Source organism: Saimiri boliviensis, chromosome 17 (genome assembly GCF_048565385.1).
Source record: "Saimiri boliviensis isolate mSaiBol1 chromosome 17, mSaiBol1.pri, whole genome shotgun sequence".
NCBI classification, from domain to species: Eukaryota; Metazoa; Chordata; class Mammalia; order Primates; family Cebidae; genus Saimiri; species Saimiri boliviensis.
Genome location: NC_133465.1, coordinates 39,832,307 through 39,849,230, shown reverse-complemented (window position 1 = coordinate 39,849,230; position 16,924 = coordinate 39,832,307). Strand labels below are relative to the sequence as shown.

The window sequence follows — 16,924 nt, the reverse complement described above, 5'->3', positions numbered from 1 at the left end:
TTGTCGAGATCCCCCCTTATTTTTGGTCATCCTTTCTGTGCCCAATCCTACAAACCGGGCAAATGGGCTGTATGTCGTCCAGCTGCCATGTTGTGATTTCACCCCGCTGCCTCCATGCCTGCAGCACCTCCCTGCACCTTCTCAGCGGGCTGATGAGGCAGCCACGCTGGAGCCTTTTCCAGGGTGGGATTTTAAAGATATCTTTAGCAGTGATTTTCAATCCTAAGTCATAGAGATCTGAGTTGCTCTTTCAAAAGTGAGGACACGTCCCGCCTCTCTTCTCTATTTATTCTTACTCCCAGGATTTCACTAGCGTTTAAACGCCATCTGGTTGCCAATGTCTTCCACATTTATATCTCCAGTTCTCCCTCCTGAAATCCAGACTCATATAGCTAACTGCCTACTCCACACCTCTTCTTGGGCACCTTATAAACATCTCAAGCTCAGCATGTTCAAAATTTCTTATTTCCTTCCCACCCACGAATCTGCTTCATCCAGTCTCCCCAACTCAGTTAATGAAAATGTCTTCCTTCCAGTGGCTCAGGCTAAAAGCCTTAGTCATCCCTCACTCCCCTCTGTCTCTCACATAAAACATCGGATATATTATCAGATAGCAGTACATTTCTTGTCTTTTTCTTCAAAATATTCCCAGTTATTTCTCACGACCTCCCTGCCAATCCCCATCAACCTGGTCATGACCAGTGCTATCGTCTTATTTGGCAATCATCTTCTCCTGTTGACTCTATCCCTTGTAGTCTATTCTCAACCAAGGTGATCCTTTTGTCAGAGATTATGTCACTCTGCTTAAAGTCCTAGATTGGCTTCTTGGGATAATGACCTTCAAGGGGCAGATGTGTGGAAGACTGACCCCCTCTAGAATTAATCTCTGTGCCTTCTCTGGTGACTATGTGTATCAATCATGGCAATGTCACTGTGTCCCTCTGAATGACTGATTTCCACTGGAGATCCCATGTTCAGGGCCAGGCAGGAGTTGGAGAGAGCTTGGGTCAGGATGGACTTGAACTGCCAAAGTTCCCGTCAGTTGTGTGGTTAGTATATGTCCCTTTCAAGTGGAGGAACATGCAAACAGCAAAGAAATGCTTCTTCAAACTGAACCAAAGTCGGAATTAAGAGAAAAACGTGCTGACGACTTTCATAGAATGTGAAAGTATCTGTATTGCAATTAGTTTTAAGATGCCAGAGCTAAGCTCTCCTTGCTCTTTAGGGAGAAAGCACGATAGGAAGGAAAAGACAGAGGAAACAGTACCCAGGAGGACCTGTATTTGGATCCTTGCTCTTCCACTATGGAAGAATAGACCATTTTTTCAGGAAACGTTCCCTTCTTCCTCGTTGTCTTCTCCTTGGGAGGGTTTTTCATGTTCAGCTTGGCCATATGGCTTGCTTTGGCTTGTGGAAATGGACAGAGTGAGTGTGTGAGTTTCATGATTGGGCCTTAAGTCACATCACTTATTTCTGCCCTCCACCATGAGAAGTATGTGCCCTCCACCATGAGAAGTACATGGATATCATCTTGATCCCTAGAAAAATGACAGCCATGTGAAGCTGAGCTGCTTCTGTAGCTGGAGGCAGAGACACCCCTACCAAACCACAGAGGCAGCAACAAGAATTCGATGCTTATCACTGAATGCTTGTTTATTATGCAGAAGTTGCAGACTGATACAGCCAATTACTCAATGTGAGTCATTGGTCAAACGACTTCACTTTTGAAGCCTTGATTTTCCTGTCTGTAAACTGGGGATGGCAATCATACCACTCTGAAGGACTTTGCGAGCTCTAGGTAAGGAGCCTGTATATAAAGCATGGACCTTGATGTAAGGAAAGTGCTCAGTGAGCATTATCTTCATATTCCTGGGGCTCAGCACCTTGCAGGGTAGATACTGCATGTAAATGAGAAGGGCAAATTGAAGCTATGCTGTGATGCAGTTCTGGGTAACAGCAGTAGAATGGGCAGGGTGGAGGTTAGGTGTCTCAGTAGCATGGTAGAAATGATGGAGTGCGGGTTGATTTCTCTCTTTGGCACACTTAGAAGGTTGAAAGCAGGATACCCTGATAGGGCCCTCTGAGCAGGTGGCATGGTCTTCATCTTAACCTGAATGTATGGGTCAGTGCTGACCTAACCTGCTGCCTGTTGCAGAGCCTGGGGAGAAACTGCAAGTGTAATGTTCCCCACCCACTGGCTGTGTTCTAGTGAGTGACTCCTGTTCCAGACTCCCCTGCCTGCCACTTGGGCCAACCTTCTGGCTGCCCTAGGGACAAAAGAGAGCTGTGGTTTTCTGCTGAGCAGATCAATCCCTTTCTGCCGCAGTGTTCTGAGCAAAGCAGTGTTGAGGCCATTCTCGTGAATCGGCCATCATTATCCCTGCGGTGCTGCTACCTTCAGGTATGTGACAAAGGTCACTACAGAGGGCATCTCCATTATTCCTTGCAGGATTACAGGAGCACAAAATTCCTGTTATTAGGGGGCCTAAATCAGCTACCTTTCCCCATGCAGGCCAGGATCTCTTTATCTTGCTTTGGCCCCCCTTTCTGTTCCCTGGGCCCTGACAAGTGTAGAGTGTGGGGGTCAGAAGGAGAGGGTGCTCCTGCTGGCTTCTATTTGCATTTCTAGGAATGTGTCTTCAGAGGGGGTAAGGGTGTTTAAATGTCTGCCTGCCTTCTGCATAAACACCTTGACACATCTTTCTTAGCACTCCCTCTGCCCTGTCACTGCTTCTAAAGGAGGCCATTCATCTTTCTATTCACCCAGGCCATCACCAGTGCTCATCAGGCACGCCTCGTCTTAGGCACTGAGGTGAGGAGCTGATGAAGACAGAGTTCCTCCCTCTGAACTCTTTGCCGGCCTTCAGTGCTCTCCAGGTTTTGTGCATTCGGTTCCCCACACTTGGAATGCTTTTCCTTCCCTCCGTCCCTCCCTCCCTCCCTTCCTTTCTTCCTTTCCTTCCTTCCATCCACCTTTCCCTTCTTCCCCTTCCCCTCCCTCCCCTATCTTGCTCCTCCCTCACTGGCACAAGCCACAGCGCTTAATATTAAATCAGGCCAGGGGTGGGGGTGGGGTGGGGAGGAAAGTCCCTCTAATGGTTGACTCTGCAACTGGCAATCTGTTAGACTGTGTGTTGGGGTTTAATGTGTGATTTCATGCATTTTCACGCTCTCTAAATTGCAAATCCAAGATTATTTGAAAACATTTTATTTAATTTTCATGCTTTTTTAATCAAAAAAGTTAAAAGAATAATAATCTTTTATGGGCAGTTATAAATGTGCTATTTACACACAAGACAGAAATATCTCCCTTAGCTGAGCAATCTAAGTGTGTGCTTAGCAAGGACTCCATAGGAATACTAATGAGGAAAGGCAGACAATGCTTGGAGACAACTTAATTCATTCTTCCGGGCAATGTCTATCTAGATGGAGTGGAATTCTCCAGGTTCATTCCTCAACCCTCCCAACCTCCCAGCCTATGCAGATGGGAGGGATTTGGCAGGAAGCACTGGGTAGGCTTAGGGCTGCTGCCGGGTCCATCTTTATGTCCCTGGGGCCTTGCTAGGGGCCTGTGATGGGGCAGGCATGCAGGAAATGCTTGTCGGTTAAGTGAGTAAATGGCTGAGTGAAGAATTCTCCATACTCTCCCTTGGCAGTCCAAGGTGAGATCTGTACACATTCATTCATTCTTCTTCTTCTTCTTTTTTTTTTTCACATTGCCATTGGAGACAGAAGCAGCAGACATAGCTGAGCTCCTGGCTTGGTGAAGGGCACAACAAGGTGATGTTGGGTTGTGGGGTGCTGGGATGTTTGCAAACTGTTTTTCGCTTTTGTTAGAATCATTATTTACCTATTGCTTGATTCAGAATCCAAGACCTAGAAGGAATTTGGAAACCTGAAGTTCAACTTTAAACTTTACAAGATGAATGACAGAGTCAAAGTGAGGAAACTGCTTGATGAAGGACAAAGCCAAGACTTGAATCCCAGCATCCTGCTCATTCCTAATTAGGTAAAGATAGTTTTCTTTTCTCATACTTATTTCTTTCCTCTGTTGGTGTGCGCTATCTAACACAACTTTTCCCCAATCCTGTAACTTCTGGGAGTGCTGGGGATGGCAGCAGTATCTCGTTTCCTTCCTCCTTTAACTATCCACTGTTCTCTCTTTTTTGCGTAAGGAGTCTGGGGATAAGACACTCTGGAAACCCAAGGGAACTGGACAGAGTCCTCTACATCCATGGGCCACACATGTGGATAAGAGAGATGCCATCCTGTCTCTGCCTGGAAAGGAGATCCAGCCACACACACACAACTGGTCAACTAAGGGCTTCTGTAACTGTTGAGATTAGATCCAGAGTACCTGATGAGTGCTTTCTCAATCCCATAATTGGCAAAGCCCCAACTGTGGCCAGCTGACATGGTGGAGCATGTCAGCCAGCAGAATCCCCTGGCTCATTACCGATCCATGGGATAATGATGACCACCATAATCATTATTGCCTTAGACAGGCATGGATGACAAAGGCACCCTGGGGACTTCTGCTCGAAATGAGCTGCTTCTTAGCCAAACCCCACTCTCCAGAGTGACTTCCGACAGAATTGCAGCATCATGAAACTGAAAAGGGCCCATGGAGATCATCAGTTCTGGCTTTCTGCCTTCAGGCAGGACTAACCTTTATAGAATAGTTGCCGTAGAGGAAATTGAACCCAACTTACTTTTATATGTTATTCTTGTGATAGTATCTCTGTTGAGCATTCGATTAAGAAATGGGTTTGATGAATCAGAAACCTGGAGGAGCAAAGAGAATATTAATGACTGGGCATCACTCTTGCAGGACAAACATCTCTCCCCTGCATTCACTTATTCACTCATAGTTACTGAGTACCTACCATGAGCCAAACACAATGACAGCTGGAAATTCAGAGATCAAAGCCAGAGTCCCTACTTTCAAGGACACCTTAGTCTAGAGAGGAAGACAGGTAAATGAACAAATCATTCTCATGTAATGTGAAGAGTGCTATGATTGAGTCATTGGTGTAATGATGTTGGAGAAAGACCACCCACTGCCTGAGAATCTAAGTCATGAGTCTGGGAGGATGGGTAGAAGTTAACAAAGTGTTTTGGTGGTAGAGTGTGGAAAGGGAGGAAAGGCAAGGAAAAGCATTTCATACAGAGAATCTGTAAGTACATGGCCATGAGGAAGTGAGAACCAGGCATGCTCATGCAAGGGCTTCAGTGTACTTGAAACTGAGGGTGTGGGGAAGGATGGGAGGTTAGCCTAGAGAGATTGGCAGGGGCAGATCACGTCGGGCTTTTAAGCAAGGTAGAGACTGCCATGTTAGGAAGGGGAAATTTAGCTAGGTCGAGAGTGGGACAGAAAGAGTACCCAGAATAGAGGTATCAGGAAAAGGGGAAAAAACTGAAAAGTAGTATAGAACCTTGGTATTTCACTGCTCATTATTGCATGAATTGACTATCATAAGCCATGTTAATTCAACCATCCATCCATCCATCCATCCATCCAACCATCCAACAGATATTTGCAGAGGGTCTATTATGAGCCAAACATTGTACCAGATGTTCAGGGATCAGTTCCCATTTTATGCCTATGCCCTTATAGCTTCAACTTCCTCCTTAGAAAGAAGAAACCAGGTTTCCAGGGGCTTCAGCTAGGGAACCATCATTGATGAGACCGTGATGTGGCCGTACATAAGAAAAGGGTTTTCTTAACCCCCGTTTACTCAGCCTTTTCCGGAGGACCATTGTTCATCCTAATCATTTCTCTTCTACCTTGCATAGCTCTGCCCTGTAATTTATGCCTCAGCAGCTAATCGGATGTTGTGACACATCAACATTTTACATCTGATTTATCTGAGGGTTGGAAAAATTGCAGCAGATGATGATTATTATTAGATAAGCAACAGGTAATTTTAGCTTGGAGAAAGCACAGACTGTTTATTTTCCCTCCATCTGTCTCTCTTTTTGCAGTTTCCTGGCTGTGTTGTGGTGAGACACACACTAAAGGGAGCTTGGTGAGTGACAAAGCCCAGTGGAGGTAAAAGTCCACCCCTAAATAGTAAAAGTCCCAAATTGAATACTGTCGCTCCCCTCAGTGCTATATACAGCGTTTACTTTGACATCCTCTTCAGCCATTTAAAAGATAGCTTGGAGCCTACTTCTGGCGCTGATGCATCCCATGAAAGAAAGATGGCTAGGAATACACTGTCGTGGCAGGTAAGGGATCTGCCATCTACCTTATTCCCTGAGTGCCTTGGGCTTTTGATACCTGGTGAGTCTGGGCAGCCCTCACATTGGAATCAGACCCTTTGGAGCTGATTAAAAATAATTGAAAAATGTCCAAAGTGCACACAGATGATTTGTGGGCTCTAGTGTGTTGGCTGCGTGGGTGAGAGGATAAAATATGTACTTGGTATAAGTGAGCTTAAGTGGGAAGTTAATGGTGTGTGATCGAGCAGCAATTACAGCCAAATCTCAATCCCCTGTGGTCACAGCAAGGGTGGGGGATTTGTGGAGGACAGAGATAAATAAAACGCACAGATAAGCAAGTATCTCCTTTTAGCCAGTAACTCCAACTTTTCTATGGCTCAGCTTTTAGCCAGGGCGATGGGCTAAATTACTAGGATGTGGGGCTTGTCATATCCCATTCCTGCCCACCCTGCTGGGAAGGGAAGGCAGAGAGTTCAGAAGGAGGGGAGGACAACTGCAGGAGGTTGTGCACCCTTAGAGACCAAAGGCTTTGTTCATCTCATTTCTGGGTACCAGTGCCTAGCAGACGGCTGGCTTGTAGTACCCCATGCTCCATCAGAATTTTGAGATGAGTTGATGGTCAGCCACAGCTTGGATAACTCACGGTGTTGATTTTCTGGGAGTTGATTTTGTGGAGTAAAGACAGAAATGTTGTGGCTTATTTTGACATCTAGCAAGAAAGCTTCAGGTCTGCTCAGGGAAAGAATAGCATCATCCCTAGGGGCTAAATTGACCTGAGAAGATGCAGGAGCTAGTCATTATCCCTTCACTGACCTCAGAGTCCACAGCTTAAGTTCTTTTCAACAACCTGTGGGCAAGCAGCCAGGACCTACAAACCCTAACAGCGAGTCGTGATCTTGGTGGGAGTGAACGTTTCCATAGGAACGCTTGTGAAACACACCAGTAGTTTGCTGTTGGCTTCCTGGCGTATCCATCACTCTGTCAGCTGTAATGTGCCTGTGCTTCCAGGATGACAGTCACTGCCTCAAGCTTTCATCCAAGTGAGGCCACGTCAGGGCCAAAGCTGACACCCTCCAAAGGACAGGCATTGCTGGGGCAGGCAGGATTTGTGCTGGGAAAGCCACAGGGGGAGGTGAGCTCCTGGACGTGCATGAAAATATTGTGACATTATCTACAGGCTTCACAGTGAGTGCAGCCTAGGCCGAATGCTCAAGTTGGTTATCAGTGCCATAATCAGGGCTGGATTACAAGATAAAGGAATTTGCCCTGTTCTTACGAGTAGCATGGGGTGTTGTGGGGAGTGTGGGAAGAATGTTTTAAAATGTCATTTTCTCCCTTCTTGCCCTAGTTGCTTTCTCCCAGCTCTATTGGACAGGCATAGAATGAGAATAAGGTCATGAGTATTAAAGTCAGGAAAGACTTTGGGTCCTCTCCTGGCTGGGCTGTTATAAATGACCTGGACTTGGGTGAGATGCCGAAGGTTCTCTGAACCGTTTTACTCATCGGTAAGATACAACACTAATGCCCAACCTCTGAGTTAATTATTAAACAATCCAATGGGTGTAAAATGCATATCATAGTGTCTGGCATTGAGAAATCTACTGTTTATTAGTCCTGGGTTTGTGATGATGCCAGGAGAGAGTTACAGATACGATTAGGATCTGTGCTGGGACCAGTTTTCTTTGAGATGTCATGTCAAGTATCACAAAGGCACGAAAGCCTAAAAATATGCTTCCTTGGCCAAATGTCCCTTCCTCTTTGCTAATGACAAACCAAAGGATGGACAAACCAGGGGAGGTTGAGGTTAGTGGCCAGGGATAGCAATGTGTCATAGAGGCTCGGTTCAGCCCCTGCCCAGTGCATAGATCTGCCCTGATCTGACTGAGGGGAGGGTGAGGAAGTTAGGAGAGGGTATGAAGTGGATGTCTGGGGAGGGTGAAATGCCTGTTGCACAGGGAAAGGCTTTTGAGGGGCAGGGAGAGGGAGTAGTGCCCATCCTTCTGAGTAATGATGATGTCATCATGAGAGCCCTGTTAAAACTTCCTGGTGGCAAATGCTGGGTTTCTATTGATCATCTCCATGAGATTCCCAGTTCTAACTGGGGCACTTTCTCTAATGATCTGGCCAAAACTTCTCCAGGAGCTAGCACAGTGACTGCCAGTGTTTGGAACGGCCAGACATTGCTTTTTAAAATTTTTATTTTTCCAATTAGAAAAGCAATTTCTTTTTTTATTAAAAAATTTGCATACCTGCTTCTCTCTACATCTGCTAAAATGTTAAATGTAATTGGCATTATTACTATTTTCTTTAACAAATTAGAATGTGCTTGATTGGAGATTTTGTTATTGCGGACTGTTAGGGAGACGTGGAGTTTCCTTAGAATGTCGTAAAATCATTGTGGGTGATCTTATTATCAAGGATGTTTATGAAGGAACAGGAGGGTGAGAGAGAAAGACGATGCTCAGAGCAACTGTGGGGAAGCTGGAAGGAGCTATTTAGTGCAATGCCTGGAGGGGAGAGACATCTTGCTGCTTCTTGTGTTTACAAGGGGCAGCTGAGTGGTGAATCGGACTTTAATCCTGTGGGGCATTAGTGAGCCACCCACCCGTCTAGTATTACATCCTTCTGATTTAATTGCATTAGGTGGGTCTTAAGGCCTGCTCCTGTTTCCAGCACCCTTTTTCTTTCCAGGACAGAAGCTGCTTGAATCCTCAGGCCCTGTTGCTCTGAAATGGAGCTTATCATTTTTGCATCTCACTGCAGGGGACCTCATTTTTCATAAATCTCATGTATATAAAAGTCACCACCCTGTAGTTTTCTCAGGCATGGATAGCACCCCTTTTTAATATTTCTAACACCAACAGAGACCATAAATTGGTATTCTGATTAAGGTGGGGATGGTGAGAAGAGAAGAATGAAGGAATGCAAGATACTTACTTTTATAAATATAGAAACTACCACCAATCCATTTGGACTCTTTGCAGCTTCTGTGACATTTGTATATAGCTCATGGTTATAGTGGATGAGCTGTACCTGGCAGGAGGGAAAAACGAGAGTCAGAACAATAACCCAACATGAAAAGGTAGGAGGTATAGCATTTGCCCCTACATAAGGCTGAACTGCAAAGTATACTGAGGAACAACTTGGAAGACAATCCCAACTGAAGGGATTTCAGAGGGATATGTGTATGTATGTGTGTAAAATGCATGCACACGCACACAAAAATACCCATACATATTTGCAAATGTTTTCTGGTAACAAGCATGCTTTTAATAAGCGCAGAGCCCATCTGGCTCTGGCTCCATCTCAGGACATTTCCCCTAAAGCGTGTGTAAAGTGAATTTTCCTTATTAGGAATGGAACTGCCCTGCAGGGGTGGACGCTGTCTCCCTGCTGCACCAACAGCTGCCACTGGCAGCCAGTAAATCTTCCTTGTAGCCTCGGGGCAAACAGGGAGCTGTTAGGTCCTGAGTCAGCCGTGACCTGGGATGAAACTGGCCAGCCTGCAAGAGGCAGTAGTAGCTGATGGATCAGGCTTCTGATGCACTGGCCTGCCCCAGTCATCTGGTTGTGCAGGACTTGACTTCCTCTTTCAACAAGGATCAGCAGTCTACCTGTTGAGCCTTCTCCCTGTTACTTAATTTTTTAAAATACATTTTTAAAAATTGTGTATCAGCATACATATATGCTGAAACAGATGCTCCAGCAATTTTTAGCCACATGATCAAGTTACTCCTCATCACTGGGATCAATTGTTTCCTCCGAAAAATGGGTATGATTTTCTCTCCTTGAAATTCATCTCAAGGCTGTGATTTTAAAATATTTTTTTCTTAACAGTATGGAAGCAAAATTTTTTTAACAAATTAAAATATAGAAGTAAAAAAAAGTGATGCCCCCAGCCACCTCTTTCTAATTCTAATCCAAGCTGTACATGCAACTATGAACAGTTTAGTGTACACCCTTTTGGATGCTTGTTTTGTGCCTATAAATCAAACAAACACATATAGGTATAAAAAACAATCTGCTAGTCCACAGTAAGTGTTAAAACATAAAAAAGGGATGATTACTAGTTATGCTTCTGAACTTGATTTTTTCAAATTTAAAAGTAGTTTTTAGCTACCTTTCTTAGTCAATGCATATAGACCTCCCCAAGTCTTCCTAATAACCATAGAGTTCTCAGTTGCACAAATGCCCCATAACATATTTAACCAGCTTTTCACTGGCTTTTGGGTTGTTTCTATTTTTTTTTTTTTGTCTCTTATAAACAATGTCACAGCAAGCACATCATATATCTTTCTGTAATGGTGTTAGCATTTTCCACAGGCTGATTTGAGAATCCAATAAGGTAGTGCATGCAGAAGTGATTTGTGACTCTCAAAGTATGAGAGTACTCATTATTGCCAAGATCTTGCATTGCATTAAAAAAGGTGAAGTTTTAGAAGTTGAGAAATGTGATGATCAAAAAAGATGTTTTACCTTGAAGTTTGAGGGAAAAAAAAAACCATATCAAACCCAGTGGTTTGCAGCCTTCACTACGCATCTAGATCACCTGGGTGCTTTTAAAGCCCACCTGTGCTTATCTATGCCTTCTCACATTCTTATTTAATTGATTTGGGGTGATATTTGTGTTCCTCAAAAGCTTGCCAGCTAGAGGGAAGTTGGAGCTGAGAACAAGTGGAACATAACTAATGAACAGGAATATCCCATCAATGCCTAATCAGATGGACAGTACCTTGAATCTGAGAATATCCTGAACCTCCTGAGGTAGTGGAACTTCTCATGAAGACTAGAACATGTTGCTGATGCTCTTGAAATATCCTGTTTGCTTACTGGCTTTTCACCTATGAGTTTTGCCAATGGAGACAGATGACTCTACAGGAGCTACTCTGCCACCAGAAAGGCAACCACAGGCAGGGGTTGCTTTGCCTCTGCAGGGCTTTTAATCTCCCCTCCCTTATACCACACACAACCAGGACTTCTGCAGGTGCAGAAATGTTGCCAGGTGGGAGAACCAGGGACTAGGGGGTTCTCACACACTCAGCACACTTCCCTTCCAGTGCTGAGTAAGCGTCTAATGAGAACAAAACACATCCTGCCACCTGCTAAGATCTTCCCACTGATACAGGTGACCAACAAAACTGCCAGGGGATGTGCCAATGCTTCCCGACATGCCTTGAAGTTACAGCATATTCAGAACACCAGAGCAGGGAAGTGAAAGGCAATCCAGTGAAATGATCCTTCTGTCCAGCTTGCAAGCCAGAAAAAGGCAGGAAGAAGTCGCTTGGGCCATGGGATGCCCCATAGGGTGGGATTCTTTCGGGGGCTAGGAGCTGTAAGAAAGGGGCTGGTGAGTACAGGGCTGAGGCTGTGCTCTGCTTTCAGCTTAAGTTCACACATTTAAAACTTTGATCTGAAGTCATGACTCTTCTCTGTTCCAAGGTGAGTTGGCTAGGATTCTGATATCAGGAGCTTTGGTTTCTATTAGCAGTTGCTGATGGACTGCCTATTGTGTTAGGTTGAACCATGTGAAATTGACTTTTTGCTTTAGAAGAATTTATGAAGTTAATACCTTCCAGAAATAAAGCTATTTTGAATATGAGTCTTGAGCATTTTCTTTCTGGCCCCCAGTCAGATGTTAATAAGATGACATAGTGCTGGGCTACTCAGTGCATGCTCTAGAGATCAGCAGCAGCCTCAGCATCCAGGAGCTTGTTAGAATCTGGAGCCCCATCCCAGGTCTCCTGAATCAAGATCTGCATTTTCTCAAATTCCTAGTGATCTGAATGCACGCTAAAGTTGCAGAAGCACTGCTTTAGCAGCTACTGTTGGCTGGTGAGCAGAGTCCTATTTTATCTGGCTGCTTACCCCTTTTCCACTTTAGTTTGGGTGGGTTAAGGAGTCCATGCATCACCTATGTTGGAAGACAGGCTGAGTCCAGATCATAGAAGACCTAGAACAACAGCAATAGAAGGGCTTTGAGCAAGGAATGAGATAACCGGCTGGACTGTAAGAGGGCAGATTGGAGCCAGGAGAAAATAGAGGTGGAGGTTGGGGGGTGTTTGGTGTCATGTGATGGCTATTAAGGCAGAGATGTGGTCTATAAGCCTTTGCAGTTTATAGAATATGTATGTTTGTGTGCTGAGGTGGCACCAGGAGAATCCCCTGGCAACGGAACATCTAGGAACAAGAGAATAGCCCAGGAGACAGTGTGACAGTTACTAGGCTTTCTTTTCTGATGTAAGAACACAAATTGGGCATCAAAGGTAACCTGGGACCTGTACCAGTTCATGCACCAGCAGCAGGGCTCAAGCATGAAAAAGTGCTGCTGCTTTTCGACCGCCTCCCAGGCCTCTGTTGGTGGTGGTCACAGTTCCTGCAGCTACTGCCTTTGCTTTTCCCTAGCCAGACACAAGGATGCCAACCCAGTACCCACTAACCACTTACAACACGCATGAGTCCATGTAGGTCTGAAGAAAAGGGGGGTTCACCGCTTTTCCTACCATGAATTTGGGCTTGGGGAGCAGCAATGTGCAAATCACATCCCGCTAGGGAGAGAGTATCAGATTGGCAGACAGGTCCTGACAGTGATGCCTGTGTATTACTTTTTGCCATTTATAGGTAACACTTTAAAATCTCAACCCTATAAAGTCTGAATTTTGAATAACTTAGATGGGCCCTAAGCTATACTTTAACTGAGCCCCAACTTTAAGGCTTATGCAGAGTAATCGGAGTGTCTGATATGAAACAGATGATCAGTAAGTGATTATTCAACTGTCTGAGTAAATGCATGATTTGACTAAGACTGCAGGGACAATGAGAGCAAACTCTGTGGGGACTAATGATGACATGCTAATTAAACACCAAGTTCAAGACTTTAAGACATTTATTAAAGACATGCCTCGAGGGCTTCTGCTAGTTTAGTTGGAATTACCATGTGAAAGGGCTAAACCTGGATTCCTGGAAATTATTTTATAATCTTGATTTTTAAAATTAATTTTACATGAGTATCCTCCTAGAGAAGCTTCCTGGAAATGCAAGACTGAGAAACGGCAGGCAGTTTTCCAGGAAGATTACTACCAGTCTTGTCATGATTCTCCAACATGGCAGGTGCCAGGCTCCAGTGTGTTCTCTGTATCTAAGTTCTTCATGACTTGATGTGATTTGTCCTTGTGTTCTCATCTCAGAAAGGCCACCTCACCTCAGTCCTTTACATAGGCCTGGAATTCATAGGTTCCAAAAATCTTTGAGGGCCAACTATGAGCTGAGGTCAGTTGGAATAAAACGGAGAAGGTCTTGGCCCTCTTAGAGATAGTTTCAGATGGTGGCAAAGATAGCTTTGAAGGAAACAAAACAAGATTTTGACTTACAAAGCGAAAGGCAGTAGTGGAAAGAACGGGGGCGGGGATGCAGAAGTGGAATCAACATTTAGTAGTACAGTTAGTGAAAGCCTTTGGGGAAGCTAACATGTGAGGTGAATTCTGATGATGAGAAGGAGCCAGGTAGGGGGAGATCAGAGGGAGGCCTATCACTTGCAGAAAGCGCGGCCAAGGCAAAGAGCCTGAGGTAGGGACAAGCAGCTGAGAGTGGCTGGGAAAGGATGAAGGTGGCTCAAGATGGAACCAGTTCATGCAAGTCTTTGTAGACCATGGTGTGGGGCTTTGGATTTTATTCTGAACACAATGGGAAGTCACAGGTGTTAAAGAAGACACCAATTGAGCTGATGTGCACTTTTGAAAGATCTCTCTGGTGTGGAGGAGGGCACAGCAGGGACTGAAGAAGCCTTTCCCACCCTTCTTTACCTCATAGTTCAGTTGGGGTTGTGCCCAGTTCCTATGACTGTTTGAGTTTACACTCAAGCACATGCTATTTTGAAACAATTGTCTTTGTGTCTCATCTTCTCCAGGGCGCCTTCCATGAAGCACTGACTGAGCACCAAGTGCAGCTCCTCTCTCCTCTCCTCGGTGAGGTCACCCAGGAGGCAAGTTTGTGATGGTTAATTTTATATGGCAACTTGACTGGGCAAAGGGATGCCCAGATAGAAGGAAAAACATTGTCTGGGTGTGCCTGTGCTGGTGCTTCTAGAAGATATTAGCACTTGAATCAGTAGGCTGAGTAGAAAAGGTCTGGCCCTATCACTTTGGGTGGGCAGCTTCCAATCTATTGCAGATATTAACAGAATAAAAAGGTGGAGGATTCTTTTCCTTGAGCTGGGACATGCCTCTTTTTTGCCCTTGGACCTCAAAGCTCCTGGTTCTTGGGCCTTTGGATTTTAGACTCTGGGACTTCGAACACCTCTCTCCCTGTGGTTTGGGATTGGGAATTACACCATCAGCTCTCCCTGGTTCTCCAGCTTGCAGACTGCATATTGTGGGACTTCTTGGCTTCTATAATTGTGTGAGCCAGTTCTCATAATAAATCTCCTCTTATCTATCTGGATATATATCCTATTGATTCTGTTTGTCTAGAGAACTCTGACTAATCAAAATTCAAAATATTTTGCAACCAAAATGGCATGGGGACTGGGTGATCAGAACAGATGTAAACCACAGACAGCAGGCACAGTCACGTGCAAGCTGAATGTCATTATCAAAGTTCGTCATCATCACCACTTGTTGATGATCATCACCAACATTTGTTGAGCACCTCTTTGTGCCAGAGATGATGCCAGCAGAAACATCTCATTTAATTCTTGAAAAATTCCATGAGTTAGTGCCATGATTTCCATTTGAGTCACGGGGACACCAACCCTCTAAGAGACAGTGGCAGAGCTGGGATTGTGCCCAGTTCCTATGACTATTTGAGTTCATACTCAAGCATGTGCTATTTTGAAACTATTCTCTGTGTGTCTGTCTCTACTTTTGGGCAAACATCTCAAGGCCATGGATACTCATCATCACACCCCCAGTGATGGAATCTGGCTCAGAGGAGATGCTGGCAAGCATTTGCTGAATGAATACCAATTCTGCATCTTGTAGAGTCTTAGTCTTAGAAAAAACCAAGGCCTTAGTTCTCAGCCCATTACTTTAAAGAATGAAGACAGTGAGGATCAAAGAGGAGCTATGTCTTGCCCATGATTATGCAGTCATTCATAGATCCAGTCATTCAACATGTGTTTACTGAGCAACTCCTAAGTAAGGGAGAGTGGTATAAGGAGAAATTGTATTGGAAGGCAGGAGAAGACCATGTCCTAGAATTCTCTTGGGACCAGAGGCAAAGCTTCTCCTGTGCACATAATTGATGTGGGATCCCGAAAACCATTGGCCTTTGGTGACCAGTAGCTCAGCTTTCAAGCTAACAGACAAGTACTCCTCTGTGTTAAATGAGCAGACCAGCTGCAAGCAGCCTTCCAAGTTGACATAAGCCACGCTTGTCATTGGTTAAGCTGGGAGCAGCTTCAGCTGCACAGGTCTCAACAGTTTTCATTTTGTGGTAGCAAGGTGAGGCACCAGTGCATGCCGGGGGCTGCTCACTCACCCCTCATGCCTCAGGAGGGCAACGGGCTGTGTTCTCAGACCTTAGATTTCCTTTCTCAGCATGATGCTCCATTAGCAGAAGCCCTTAGGGGAACGCGAAAGAGCAACCTTGTAACAGAAGACCACACGTGGCGTTCGGAGTGACAGTGCGGAGTGACATGGTGTTCAGAGTAAGTGACAGGAGTCACCTTACCCCTGCTTAAACATCTCAGTGGCTTCCCACCACCTGTAACATAAAGATGTACATCTGTGGCCCCTGACTTATCTAGCCACATCTCCTTGCTTTTTGTGTTCTGCTCAGTGTCTTTCGGTCTCTCTTACATACTGAGCTTCCTCCTTTCCCAGAACCTGTTCTTATTCTGTTTCTTATGCTTCCCTTCCCTCAAACAGAGAAGGGAGGGAATACCCTTAGGACCAGAGGCAAAGCTTAGGTTCCTAAGGATAACTTAGGACCTAAGTTAATAACTTTCTATAAATAAGTTCTAGCTTATAATTGTTGTTCCAGCAACAGTTGCTGAAATGTGATCACCCCTCAAATACAAAACACCTTTCCTTTTTACTTTCTTGTAGAAAGACACATGTGCATACTCTAAAGTAAAATGAATCATCACTGTCACTTTTTGGCCGTGTGACCTCAGAAGATGTGCTTAACCTCTCTGTGCCTTAATGTCTTCCTTTGCCTATTTTAGGAACAAATTGTGGTCATATGAGTGAGCTCTTTTATTCAGAGAAGAATAAGGGAAGAATAAGGGAATACCCTTCCCTCCCTTCTCTGTTTGACTCCTACTTATGAACTTCTTTGTATCTTAGCTCAAGGGTCACCTGTTGAGGGAGATCCCCATAACCCTCTCTCATGGCACTCTGTACTTTTCAAAATACATATCACAGTTTTATCTTGACATTTACTCTGGGACTGAGGAATGCTCACCTCTTTCACTAGACTTCAGGCTTCATCCAGGCAAGGGCTCTATCGTATCAGTCCCTGTGACATCCCCTATACCCAGCACTGTACCTGGCACATATTAACTGTATCAAGGCAGAAATAATTGGTGAATGAATGAATGAAGCAGTGCAGGCTGTGTCTTGTATAATGAAGTGTGATGTCCCAAGGGATGGCGGGGGGGAGCAAGGTGCTTGGCTGAGCTGGTTAAAGAACAGTCTGGAATTCCAAAGGGTATCTCTAATGGGAACCAAGACACTGAGTATCGCATTGGGCTATGTGGGTT

At 44.8% G+C, this 16,924-nt stretch overlaps 1 protein-coding gene and 1 long non-coding RNA gene across 8 annotated transcripts in view; one reads left to right on the top strand and one right to left on the bottom strand.

The window, feature by feature from the left end:
* CA10 (carbonic anhydrase 10) overlaps positions 1-16,924 on the bottom strand; it is a 538,401-nt gene that overhangs the window by 13,793 nt on the left and 507,684 nt on the right. For both annotated transcript variants that reach the window (XM_003931317.4, XM_074388566.1), the window contains exons 5-6: positions 9,163-9,258; positions 4,713-4,785 (exon numbers count right to left, since the gene is read on the bottom strand). In XM_003931317.4, the coding sequence (XP_003931366.1) occupies positions 4,713-4,785; positions 9,163-9,258 (169 nt within the window). The remainder of the gene's footprint in view (positions 1-4,712; positions 4,786-9,162; positions 9,259-16,924) is intronic.
* The window catches only part of LOC120366890 (uncharacterized), a 39,960-nt gene continuing 26,311 nt past the window's right edge, over positions 3,276-16,924 (top strand). For 5 of the 6 annotated variants that reach the window (XR_012514630.1, XR_012514627.1, XR_012514629.1 and 2 more), the window contains exons 1-3: positions 3,276-4,009; positions 5,986-6,029; positions 14,129-15,868. This is a non-coding gene — a long non-coding RNA (uncharacterized LOC120366890). The remainder of the gene's footprint in view (positions 4,010-5,985; positions 6,030-14,128; positions 15,869-16,924) is intronic. The other variant, XR_012514628.1, reaches the window with a different exon arrangement.